The 12,150-nt window shown below is 42.0% G+C and overlaps 1 protein-coding gene across 2 annotated transcripts; it reads left to right on the top strand.

Annotated features, from left to right (window-relative positions):
- The first annotated feature begins 2,923 nt into the window (after positions 1-2,923).
- CCNG2 (cyclin G2) lies at positions 2,924-11,118 on the top strand. 2 transcript variants are annotated; one of them, XM_046657209.1, is made up of 9 exons: positions 2,924-3,061; positions 3,629-3,938; positions 4,029-4,166; positions 4,812-4,949; positions 6,019-6,269; positions 6,463-6,541; positions 6,627-6,725; positions 8,851-9,056; positions 10,242-11,118. In XM_046657209.1, the coding sequence occupies exons 3-9, from the start codon at positions 4,029-4,031 to the stop codon at positions 10,363-10,365; spliced, it is 1,035 nt and encodes a 344-aa protein (XP_046513165.1). In that variant the 5' UTR covers positions 2,924-3,061; positions 3,629-3,938; the 3' UTR covers positions 10,366-11,118. The 2 variants fall into 2 exon arrangements, with proteins under 2 accessions (XP_046513165.1, XP_046513164.1); XM_046657208.1 differs by lacking the exon at positions 3,629-3,938 and having other exon boundaries at positions 2,927-3,061.
- The last annotated feature ends 1,032 nt before the right edge of the window (positions 11,119-12,150 follow it).

Genomic DNA, 12,150 nt, shown 5'->3' with positions numbered 1-12,150 from the left:
GCGTCATTTTCTCCCCCAGAATATCATCATTATTAAAAGAGGGTGTTCTGAACAAAAAGAGTGATGTAACTACATGACCAACATTTTTGATTGCTTTCCTTTATCTTAAAAAGATAAGTGGACTAAAGTGGATAAAGAGCTCCATATTGGGCAACTTGATCACTTTTCTCCTGTACTGAACAGGGCCTGCCAAGAGCAGGAAATCCAACATTTACAAAGCTTTCTTTTCTTACTCTTCGAGAACTGCTCATCGTTCATGGGGCTGCCTGTTAAAAGATATATAAACGACCAGTTATGAAATATTATCTAGTATACATTTTGTATAACTTTGTAACAGTTAATGATCTAAGCAGAGGACAATGTCTCCACGTCTTTCTTTTTATCTTATACTTTATTTAAAAAATCTTCTACCACATAATTTTACATTTCCTCTTTCACATCACTTGCTCTATATCTTACATTCCTTTTGTACCTTTGCCCTCCTACTTGAAAAAAGGCCCCAATCTCCTTCATGTTTTGACCACAAACTCTCCTTTCTCTAATGATGTACATTTTCTGTGCAGCTGCTTTCTGTCTCTCTCTGGACTCTGTCCACTGAGCCTCTTTATTCACTGTGCAATGAGCTGTCATCTGTGTAATTCTAATCTTAGCTCTATTTTCCATGTTAGTTGCATCCCCTCATTTATGTTTTTCATCATAGATTTCCAGCAAGAAGTTCGTCTCAAATAAAAGTAATAGTTTTAATAACGTTTAAAAGATTAAACAAGCATTGAACAAAATTATGCAACCTGTAAATCATTTAAAAGTACCCTGTTAATGTAATTTTATTTTCCCAAAACCCTGCACAAGGCCACACCTCTCTGAAGTAGAGGATTTGCTCTCTGAGCTCCTTTCCCCCCAGCTGCTGTGGGATCCAGACGCATGTTTCTAGTCCCAGCTACTATGCAAAGGGATCTGTTTCTAACATTCCTTAGCTGCTTTGGGAAGAAGAAAAAGCTGCTGCTAAAGCTAGGTTGTGTTCCTTCTCATATTTACAGTTAACAAACAATTCACCGAAAACATGCAGACGAGGGGCGGGCCTGGTGGCGCAGCAGTCAAGTTCACTGGTTCTGCTTCTGGCTGGCCTGGGGTTCTCAGGTTCGGATCCCGCATGTGGACATGGCGGCGCTTGGCAAAAAGCCATGCTGTGGTAGGTGGCCCTTCTATAAAGTAGAGGAAGATGGGCATAGATGTCAGCTCAGGGTCAGTCTTTCTCAGCAAAAAGAGGAAGATTGGCAGTAGTTAGCTCAGGGCTAATCTTCCTGAAAAATAAAAATCATGCAGAAGAGCAGAAAAGAGAAATCTGTTCCTAGGGGCTCTCTGATTATTTAGATTAGAACCCAATAATGTGCTATTTACTGATTTGCGTGTTTGGCCAACAGGGGCAGGGAACTGAAGGAGAAAGTAAAGGAAGTAACTATAAATGTCGTAACTATAAATGTGGGGGGGGGGGAGCTGCTACATCCCCCAACGATATTCCCTGTTGAAGTTCCTCTGGCCTAAGGCAAACCTTGCTTTGCTTTTTGCCCCAACTCAGGAGAGGTCTCTCCTTTTAACAACATGCTAATTATAATGGACAATAAATGATAATTTATGGGTGATTGAGTCTCTCGGAATCTTCATTAAAACAACAGCACAATTGCAACCTCTGGAGGAACGCTATTATAATTATTAGATATTTATGTGCCCTTGTCAATGCGCACAGGGAAGTTTTTCTTTTTTTTTTTTAAGTCCCTTCATTGAACACTTATTTGCTTTTATTACGCAAAAATTTCAAGGTACACAAAAGCAGGAAGAATACTATAGCGAACCCTCTTGTACCCATTACCCAGATTCAACAACTCAACTTTTTTTTTTGCCAATCTTGTTTCACCCATCCTCTCCATTTTTTCCTTTTGGTCGGAAAAACTTTAAAGCAAATACCAAAGATGATAGCATTTACTCGTAAATATTTTAGCAAGCACACTGAAAATTTTATAATAACTTAATTGGTTATTGCAAAATGGACCCGCAGGACAAAATAAAAAAGGAACGCAGAAAACTCTCCGGTGGTGAAAGGGGTCACAAATGTTATCTAGCTGTTCCGGGTCTTGCGCGGGGAGAGCCACAGCGGCGCAGCTCGGGGACGCGCGGAGGACGCAGGATGGAAGAGACCCCAATGCCAGAGCAGCGCATTCCTTGAGGCGGCCCCCCAGGCATGCGCAATCCAGGCCCCAGAGTTGCTAAGGCCCCAAGGAAGACAGAGGCGCAGGATACGGCGAAAGCCAGTCAGAGGGCTCCAAGACTAACCCGTTAGCCAATCCGGGTTCGAGAGTGAATCACAGCCCCCGCATTCTGGTCGCCTCACCAGTAGCCAATCCGAGAGCCGGGTCATTTGGGCGGACTTTTCAAAACAGCGAAAACAAAACAAATCGGGGACCTTTAAAAGGTGCAAAGCGACCAGAAACTGTCTCCTTCCGCTCCTCAACCCTATCGTTCCCATTCCTTCCCCCTTGGATCAATCGCAGAATAAAGCCGACGCCCAGATTCCACCCTCCGCCTTGGAACCGAGAGGGAGGAGTGGCTCGGCGAAGCAAAGACGAGCTGGAAAGGCCACAAAACCGGCGGGGACAGCGGCTTAGAAGGGACTCTTTTTCAAAGTCTCTTGCGACAGCGGCGGATCCCTCCGCGGGGAATCATGTGCCCCGCCCCTTTGGGGGCGTCGAAAACTCAAAACAAAAACAAGGGTTTTGCTTGGGCCTCCGCTGTGGCGGCGACGGCGGCGGCTGGGGCGCCCCGGAGAGGGCCAGAGCTTGAGGGGCCGGCGCTGCGCCCCAGCCGGAGGGTGGGCACGCCGTGAGCAGGATGAAGCCGGGGCTGTGAGGCCGAGGCGGCGGTGGCAGGGGGGAAGGGTCGGATGCCGGTCCGGGGGCACCGCTGAGGCGCGGGGCCCCGACCTCGGAGACAGCTCCGGACGCCCCCGGCGCGCCCAGTCCCCTCCGGACGCGACGCCGCGGGCCGGTGGAGGCGCGTCTCCGGCACGGTGAGTGGGCCCAGCCGGGATCGCGGGGGTTTCTTTGTTCGTGGTCGGGATTGGCGCGCGCACGGGGCGGGGGATCAGAATGCCCACCCCTCGTCCCGGCGTGCGACTCGGGTCCAGCTCTCAGCTCAGCCTCGGGAGTGGGCGCCCGGAGACGGAGAGACGCTGGTGGGCTGGATGGAGAGGCGAGGAGGCTGAAGACAATTCTCTGGTGCTCCCCCCGCCCTGCGCTCTTTTTGTCACGGCGGCTCGCCAGGGTGGTGCGGTGGGATTGACGGCCCTGGGGCATCAGTAGACGGAGGGGTGCTGTCTGGGCACGGGGCGGGCTGGCCTTCTGCCCCCCGACCGGTGGGCCGCGCCACCTCCCCGCTCTCGGACTGGGGTCTCTGCCACTCGGCTATATCCGGAGTAGGCACTGCCGCCGCGGGTGGGAAAGGCTTGGGGGCTGGACTCCAGCGAGAGGGGCTTCTGGAGCCGGGTCCCCGGGAGGGGCGGGGCTCGGGAGTCTCCTCCCTCCGCTTCTTTGTTCGGTCGCGAGACTTTCTCTCCCCTCCCCCCTATTGTGCAAAGCCCCGGCCCGCAAAACCGGCTGCGGCGGCTGCCCCCGGTGCATCCCGCGGGCCGGAGGCCCTCCCCCCACGGCTTCAGGTGGGGCACACCGTCCAGACACCGGCGCCCGGGGACAGTTTCCTGTTTGTGAAACGGCCGGGAGGCCCGGGCTGGCCGGTCTGACCCGGCGCAGGCCGGCGGATGTGCGCACGGCCCCTCCCCCTGCCACACCTCCCTGGCGGTGGGAGAGGGTTGCGCCGGGGTTCTGGAGGACGTGACGGATCCCCTCGCCCGCTCCTCGCCGGGGAGCGCTGGGGCGCCCTCGCTGGAGGTATTGGCACCAGCTCTTTTCTGCCCTCTCCCCCTGCCCTCGCCACCCCCAGGCTACAGTCTTTAACTGTGTGCCGTGTCTTTGCTGCAGATGAAGGATTTGGGGGCAGAGTACTTGGCAGGTCGTGAAGGGGTCCAGCTCTTCGGATTGTTGAGCCTATACCTCGAACAGGAACAGAGATTCCAACCTCGAGAAAAAGGGCTGAGCTTGATCGAGGCTACCCCGGAGGTAAGTTCTCAGGAAAGATAACTTGCTCGAGCAGCTGATAGGGTTTGAATACCTTTTTCTTGGTTGAATCAAGACCAGAGGCTGCGAAGTTTCTTAAGATTCAGTTGGTCTTCTGGAGGATTAAGATAAATCTCAATCCAGGCCGTGCTTTCGTTTCTTAGCAGGAACGAGAGTGGTACCAACTCTAGAGAAGTATTTCCTCAAATCCGGCACCCCCAGCTAGGTTTTCTGGGTGGAACACTTCCTGGGATTTGAGCAGTTCATTTGTGGAAGTACCCTCTGCCTGAAATACTTACAGTATAAGTATGAAATATTTATAGTAGGATCTTAAATGATTTTGTTAGAAAAGTAAGGAACTCTGTGACAAGGGAGTTGAATTATATTTGCTGTGACTCTCTGGAACCCTCTGTGGCAGCAGTTCATTTTATATTGAATTGCTGAAGTTCTTTTATGATGTATATTTTAAAAAATCAATGATAATATGCATTTTGTGTATGAAAAATTGTAGTGCTTTAGTTAAATGATACCACTCTTTCCCCCAGGTTCTTGAAGATTAAGAAGAAATAATTGCCTTATTTGTATCTGTGTGTATTATCCATCTAGTTCTAAGAAATCATACGCTTTGGCCCCTGATTTTTATTGCAGAATGATAACACTTTGTGTCCAAGATTGAGAAATGCCAAAGTAGAAGATTTAAGAAGTTTAACCAACTTTTTTGGATCTTGCACTGAAACTTTTGTTCTGGCTGTCAATATTTTGGACAGATTTTTGGCTCTTATGAAGGTATTTAATCATTTTTATAAATACATCCTTATTTTTCTATCCCCAGTGCTTAGCACAATGCCTAGTATACGAAGGTTCAATAAATATTTGGCAAATGAATGTAGTTATGTCACTATACGTAAGCATTTTTAATAATCCCAGAATTGTGATCTTTAGTGCCAGATTGACTCCAAAATTAAGTGTATCGTTGTGTCTTAAGTTAGGTTTTGCTGTACCTCCTACATACCGTGTCTATGAAGAGGTGACAAAATGAAGGCTACGGTATTCTCCATATATGTGTACAGTACGTGCACAGTCCTCAAAAAAAGGTTTTCATATTTTCGTCTTCCATCATGTTTCTGTTGGAGCCTTGGTGTTTTTAATGCTGAAACATGACAAATGGAAGTATAATGGTATGTTAAAAGGTAACCTTCTGCCTTGCATAGGAGTCTTTTCAAAGCGGGGAGCCACAGTCTTATTAACAATTACCAACAACTGTTAGAAAAATGTGGCAATTTTTCTGCCAGTAGGATTGCTGTCAGCTGCTGGGTCAGTTTTCAGGGCACTGAAAAGGGCAGCCATCTGTCCACGGCAGCTTTACATATGCCCCACTCTGCGCAAGTAATGCAGTATTTCTCTTGGGCAGATTTGCATTGAAGTATGGGATGATTTTTAAAGATAAATAGATAAGAAGAAAAAAAGATAAGCAGAATGTATTATTTTTATATCCAAAGAAGTAGTGTGCTTTCTTAGTTTTGAAAGACTTAATTTATTTTGGGAGAGCTTATACTATTATGAATTTCGTATGTTTGAAATACAAAGTATAACTCAGTGTTAGAAACCTAGCCTTTCAACTTGCATTTAAATCTTTTGCCTGCATTTAAATTAAATAATTTAAATGCTCAAAATGGCTTTTTTTTTGAAGGGAGATTAAGATAGTTTAAAATGATGAAGTATAATTGTGGGTAAGTATAAGTACAGGGAAGCAGCTTGACTGTGTGGTCTTAAGAGTCGGGGCATCGTTCTGTCGTGTCTGCTTTGCTAAATCAAAGTGACAATAGTTAGAAGAAGCCTTCTGTTTGTTTTTCAGGTGAAACCTAAACATTTGTCCTGCATTGGAGTCTGTTGTTTTTTGCTGGCTGCTAGAATAGTTGAAGAAGAATGCAATATTCCATCCACTCATGATGTAATCCGGATTAGTCAATGTAAATGTACAGCTTCTGACATAAAAAGAATGGAAAAAATCATTTCAGAAAAATTGCACTATGAATTGGAAGCTACTACTGCCTTAAACTTTTTGCACTTATACCATACTATTGTACTTTGTCATACTTCAGAAAGGTCAGTGGTATTTAAAATAAAAATTTTGTACTTTAGCATTGCTATAGCTAACAGTAAAGAATTAGAATGCCAGTGAAATTTATATTTTTACCCCCTCCAAACTTTCAACTTGGACTTTTAATGGCAAGTCCTTAAAATCATTTAAATCTTTGGAGGTTTAATAAACATTTTGTCCTTTCTTTTCCTTGTATAGGAAAGAAATACTGAGCCTTGATAAACTAGAAGCTCAGCTGAAAGCTTGCAACTGCCGACTTACCTTTTCAAAAGCAAGAGTAAGTCGATTTCTTGCTTATACATGTCTTATGGTTTCTAGTTTGAATTTTAAAAAGATATTTATTTTTCTTTTTTTTCTTGTAGCCATCTATATTAGCTTTGTGCCTTCTCAATTTGGAAGTAGAAACTTTGAAGTCTCTTGAATTATTGGAAATTCTCCTGCTTGTTAAAAAACATTCCAAGGTAATATCTTCAGTTCTTAGTCTTTAAAGCAAGTTTCCTTCGTAGTGTTTCAGTTTTTTAATGTGGTGACTTACACATTAAGTAATGGTTTATAAGTCTCTTAACTTTTACTCATTTTTTCTTTTATCTGAAGGGGTAAAGTTCTCAAAATGCAGCTTTGACCCAAACAGTGTTAAGCTGGAAGGGAACCTATTCCCTTAGCCTGTCTTCTTTCTGCATTCAGACGGACCTCTGTAGTATTCTTGCCAGTTGGTAATAGAGCACTTTACATTGCCACATGCACATTGTTCTAAAATGCATACTAAGAAGTAGACTTAGTAAATACACTGATGGCATCCCATTATATCTGTAGGGCTGAATCATCATCCCATTAGTAGTATTTCCAAAATAACGTCAGCTATGTTTTTCTTTTTAAACCCGTTAGTCAGGCCAGCCCAATAATTTCTTGCAGTCATAAAGAGGTGTGAAACAAATAAAAGCACAGTCCTTTTTCTTCAACTAATAGTCTAGTTGGAGAAATATGGAACTTAACATGAGGCAGTGTGTTCTGTCATTTATTATTCTGTGTCTCAGTGCCAGATAATACTGAACACGGAGTACTTTCAGGGTTTCAGTAGCAGAGAAGGAGGGCAGACCATGAGAGGTACTATAACTGGGAGACTGGGGTTGTTCCAAAAGAATCTTATTGAAAGTTTGGGCAGCAAAGGCTTGTGGCCAGGAAGTGGTGGACAAGAAGGCTTTTGGAGTCATTTTAGGGTAGGTTTGTAGATAGAACGTCTCGGTGATGGGCACAAGCAGGATTGAGGATAGCCAACTCAAATAGTGGTTTTGGAAGCAAAGCATGGAAATGAGGCAAGGAGTCATAAATGACCAAGATTTGGACCTAATGCTGGAGAGAATATTGGAAACATTGAGGGAAATTCGAGAGAAGTTAATTTGTGATCAAAGAAGCATGATTTTAGGTACTTGTATACCATCTAGGTAGGTAGTAGATATTTGGCAGTCTGGAATAAAAACTCAGAAGATGAAACATAGGTGGAGATTGGGGTTTGAAATTTCTCGTGAGGAGTTAATAGTTGAAACCATAAGAAGCTTGTGGAGCCCTTTGCTTTAGGGGTCAGTTAAAATTCTGGGTTTTCAGCATTGGTCTGGCCCCATTAGGAGCCAAGTGAAGGAAGGTGTTCTGGACAAGTAAGAGCGCTGTCAGTTTGGGAGGAGGTTTTCAAGAAGGCTGTGGCCAAGAGGATTGAATTTTGATCAGAGGCCCAGTGTGATGAGAATTGGAGGAGGTCATTGGATACCTAGGAGGTGAGAGTAGAATGAGAAGGGCGTGGTAGAAGCCAAGAGTGCAAGGGGATTAAGATGCAGCTGGATTAGGTGGAAATGGAGGCCGAGATGATAGAAAATTTTCTGTTTGTGGTGGAGGTACATGCACTGTGAAGCATGGTTTTTTAACAGATTTCTTCTGGCTTTTGTTTTAATCATGCACTTACTAGTTTTAATCTAAGCCTTTTATGTTAATTTTATCTGGAAACGTCTTCAGTGAAAATTGATTCCTTGAAATAAATTGGGGCATTCCGCAGTAGTGGAGGAACTATGCCCTTTTGGGGAAATTCCTCTTCTCTCATATTGCTAACTTCTCCATTATTACATGTCTGATGTCTGAATGCATATTTTTAGCAGTCCAGACAGTTTTAGTGCATATTTGTAGCAATCAAAAGAGTGCTACGTTACAGAAACCTAAATTATACTAAATTATTTTGCAGTGAGACTATTAAAGAATGTATTTGATAATTGATTTATTAACAGACCTAGTGTTTTTAGGTCAGTGTGTTTTCTTAAAACAAGCGAAGCTTTCTATGTATTGAATCCTATGTAAATTATTTCTGCCTCTGGTGCTGCTCCCCTAAACCAGAGGTTATGGGACCAAATTCTGACTACATGTTAGCATCACCTGGAGAGCTTTAAAAAGTCTTGATGGCCAGGTCACACATATCAATTAAATAAAAATATCTGGGAGTGGTAGCCAGGTGTCAGTATTTTTTAAAGACAGCAGGGTGATTCCAAGGTACAGCAAGGTTTGGGAACCACTGTTGTAACCTCTTCATTAAAATATTTTTTTCAGGTTAACGACGCTGAGTTCATTTACTGGAGGGAGTTAGTTTCTAAATGCCTAGCCGAATATTCTTCTCCTGAATGTTGCAAACCAGATCTTAAGAAGTTAGTTTGGATTGTTTCAAGGCGCACAGCCCAGAACCTCCACAACAGCTACTATAGTGTTCCTGAGCTGCCAACAATACCAGAAGGGACTTGTTTTGATGAAAGTGAAAGGTAAGCAAGTTCCTTGACTAATTAGATTTCCTCAGACTAAATATTACTGATTTTATACTCAAAATGGAACCATGGAATATTAAAAGGCATCAGAGAAAGCCCCTACTCTAATAGCGTCATTTCTTCAGGTAAGAAAATTAACTAGAAGGAGTTAATAATTAAAATAGGTAATAATTTGGAAATGTACCTCTTCCCCCCATTTTTTCCTTCATTTAGAAAAAAAGCCAAAACACCATGCTATACGTTACATCCCCAGGACTTTTATAGCTGGAAATTTGTACCTTTTTACCACTTTCAGCTATTTCGCCCACCTCCCTATCCCCCACTTGTGGCAACCACCAGTCTGTTCTCTGAATCTGAGTTCTGTTTTTAGTTTTTAAGTTCCACATATAAGTGAGATCATACAGTATTTGTCTTTCTCTGACTGACTTTACTTCTTCCTTTTTTAAAAACCAATTGTTTCCCATCTCCCTTGCTCTTTGAAATACAGTTTGGTTAAAAAAAAGAAACAGAAACAGCATTCTGGGCTTTTTAATGTTAGTATGAAGTGCTAATATGGTACTATGAGAAGGGGCTGCAGGTTAAATGACTAGAAAATAAAGGGAAGCACCACCACTAATGTGGCAGACTTCTGTAGCTGTTTTTATAGTTTTGTCACATGCCATTGTCTTACTCAGAGTTTATTTTTGTTTGTAAAATGAATTTTATTAAATATGATTGTTTTATGTTATAGAGATAAAGGACTAGAAGTTCCATTTTCATAGTTTGTTGGTTTCTTGGTTTGGTATTTGAGAATATCAGTGATGCAATTACTGCTGTAAGAAAGACATCAAAACCATGTGATAGGAGATATGTTGTCCTTAGTTTGCATTTATTGGATTTAAAAAATACTTAGAATTCTACTATTAGTTGCTGATAGTGTTATTAATAGGTATACGAATAGTAGTTTGGCACAGAGTTATTTGTTTAAACCTCTTAAGGACATCTGTATTTTTTAAGGAGATTACAATAGACTTCATTTTAGGAAGTCTTTATAAGTTAAGTTGTGTGTCTGTAAACCTGAAATTTTAAATGTAAAAATCTGAGACTAGAGATACTCGTTTAGCAGTTCTATTTTGCCTGTTAAGCATTTAAGTGTATTCTACATAATGGAACCCTCTTCTTTGTGTCCCTTTTTCCTTTTAGTGAGGACTCTTGTGAAGACATGAGTTGTGGAGAAGAGAGTCTCGGCAGCTCTCCCCTCAGTGACCAGGAGAGCACTTTCTTTTTCAACTTCAAAGTGGCACAGACACTGTGCTTTCCATCTTAGAAATCTCATTGTTCTGTGTGAGAATTTAAACTGTGTACAGGTTTCAAAGCAATAAATGGAGGAGTGGGTAGTTGTCTGGTCCAGCCCCCAGCTAGGCCGGAATTGCATAGACTGGAATTACCTACCTTCTATTTATTATTCAGATCAGATCTGGCCTATTTTCATGTTTAATTCTAAGCCATCAAATGGGTTAGTGCCTCTTAAACAATTAACAATACTTCAGACATCGGCACTTTATTTTTCTTGTTGCTCTTTAGCTACTTGGGGGAGGAGGGAAGGTGCTGATACCTTGAATTCATTACTTTTCAAGAAGATTTTTAAAGAGGAATAGTGTAGCTTATCTTAAACTTTTATAAAGCCTTCAGGTGTCTATTTAAACAGATTGGGAGTGTGCAAGTGCTTCCTTAGCAGGGACAATGGATAACCCTTTAATGGTTTATCTTAGATCTCCCCCTTCCCCCCATTCTCAGAACAGAGAATATACTCTTAAATGTCAAACACGCTTTTTGTTGTTTATTTTTAAAATGATCAATGCATTTTCTGCTAGTTTTGCATGTCCTTGTCTGAAAGCAGTGCAGGAAGTTGAACAGAACTAGGTAGCTATGGAATTGGTTGATAAATGTTGATCTAGTAGCACATTTTAGCTCATTTTCTTATATTAAAAAAAGTCTGCATGACTGTGTTTTATTTCCTTTGTAATTCACATTTCAAAAATAATGTTATTAGTATATGAGTGCCAAGATTGAATATGGAATAAAAAAAAAAAACTAAGTGTAGTGTTACAGTTTTAAGTATATCTGTGTGGTGGTACAGCCATAATAATAAGATTTATAGACTCTGTACACATGAGATTTTGTGCAGAGAATTTTTAACTTTATAAACTGTATATGAAAATGTAAATCTTTAAAAAGTGTACATAAAAATACTGTATTTTTTTACCGTGTGTGATAGTCTAGTCATTGCATGTAAATATAATTTATTGTGTATTCTGTATTATAAATCATATATTGATGACTTACTTTTTTCTACTGGTAAGTCAACATCCATTGGATGTTTTCTGAAGTGGATCTTTTTGAAGTAATAATAGATTACAACTCAAAATAAAAATTTTGATGACTTGTACTCCTTGTTTGCAGTCACATCATTTTTAATTTCTTGGTAAAAGAAAAAGTGCTGGTTGTGTTTCAACGGGAAGGCTTGAAGTGGGGCTGAAGTGCCTCCAGGATAAGCCCTCTATCTGGTCACCAGAAGTCCTCTAGGTATGACTTCCTCACCATAGTTTGGCCCTTAGCCTTGGAGATATCGAAAGTGAATCTGTCACTTGAGAATTGACCTCTCTCTGGAGTGGACTCATAATTAAACAGAAGAGTGATATATTAACCTGAATGCCTGTTAGTTTATAGTGCAAAGCAGCAGGTATCAGGTAGACCAAAATACTCAGGTTAACAGATCAGTAGTCTGCAGACAAGCCAAATTCTAATCAGAAGGTTGCTTGGTGAGTAAGCACTAGGGGTGTTAGCTGTGCCTGGACCCTGCCAGCTTCTGGCTCTTTTCTAAGCCTTAGGTTTGCTTTGCAAGTCGTGTTTTTTTTTTCTTTTGGATGTTCCTCATCTATTTGATTTTGTATACCGTTGTTTTCTCTAATTGCTTAGAAACTCAGATATACCGAATATGGTTTTCAGGTAATACCTCTTCTCCCCTGGAGTTAGGGCATGTTTTCTACTCTCTCAGTGGAGAATCTGTTTCAGTGACCCTCCCTCTCATTAAATAATTTTGGTAAATAGT

This window comes from Equus quagga, chromosome 3 (genome assembly GCF_021613505.1).
Source record: "Equus quagga isolate Etosha38 chromosome 3, UCLA_HA_Equagga_1.0, whole genome shotgun sequence".
Lineage (NCBI taxonomy): Eukaryota > Metazoa > Chordata > Mammalia > Perissodactyla > Equidae > Equus > Equus quagga.
The sequence above is the reverse complement of the archived record's forward strand: the minus strand, read 5'-3'. Positions and strand labels throughout refer to the sequence as shown.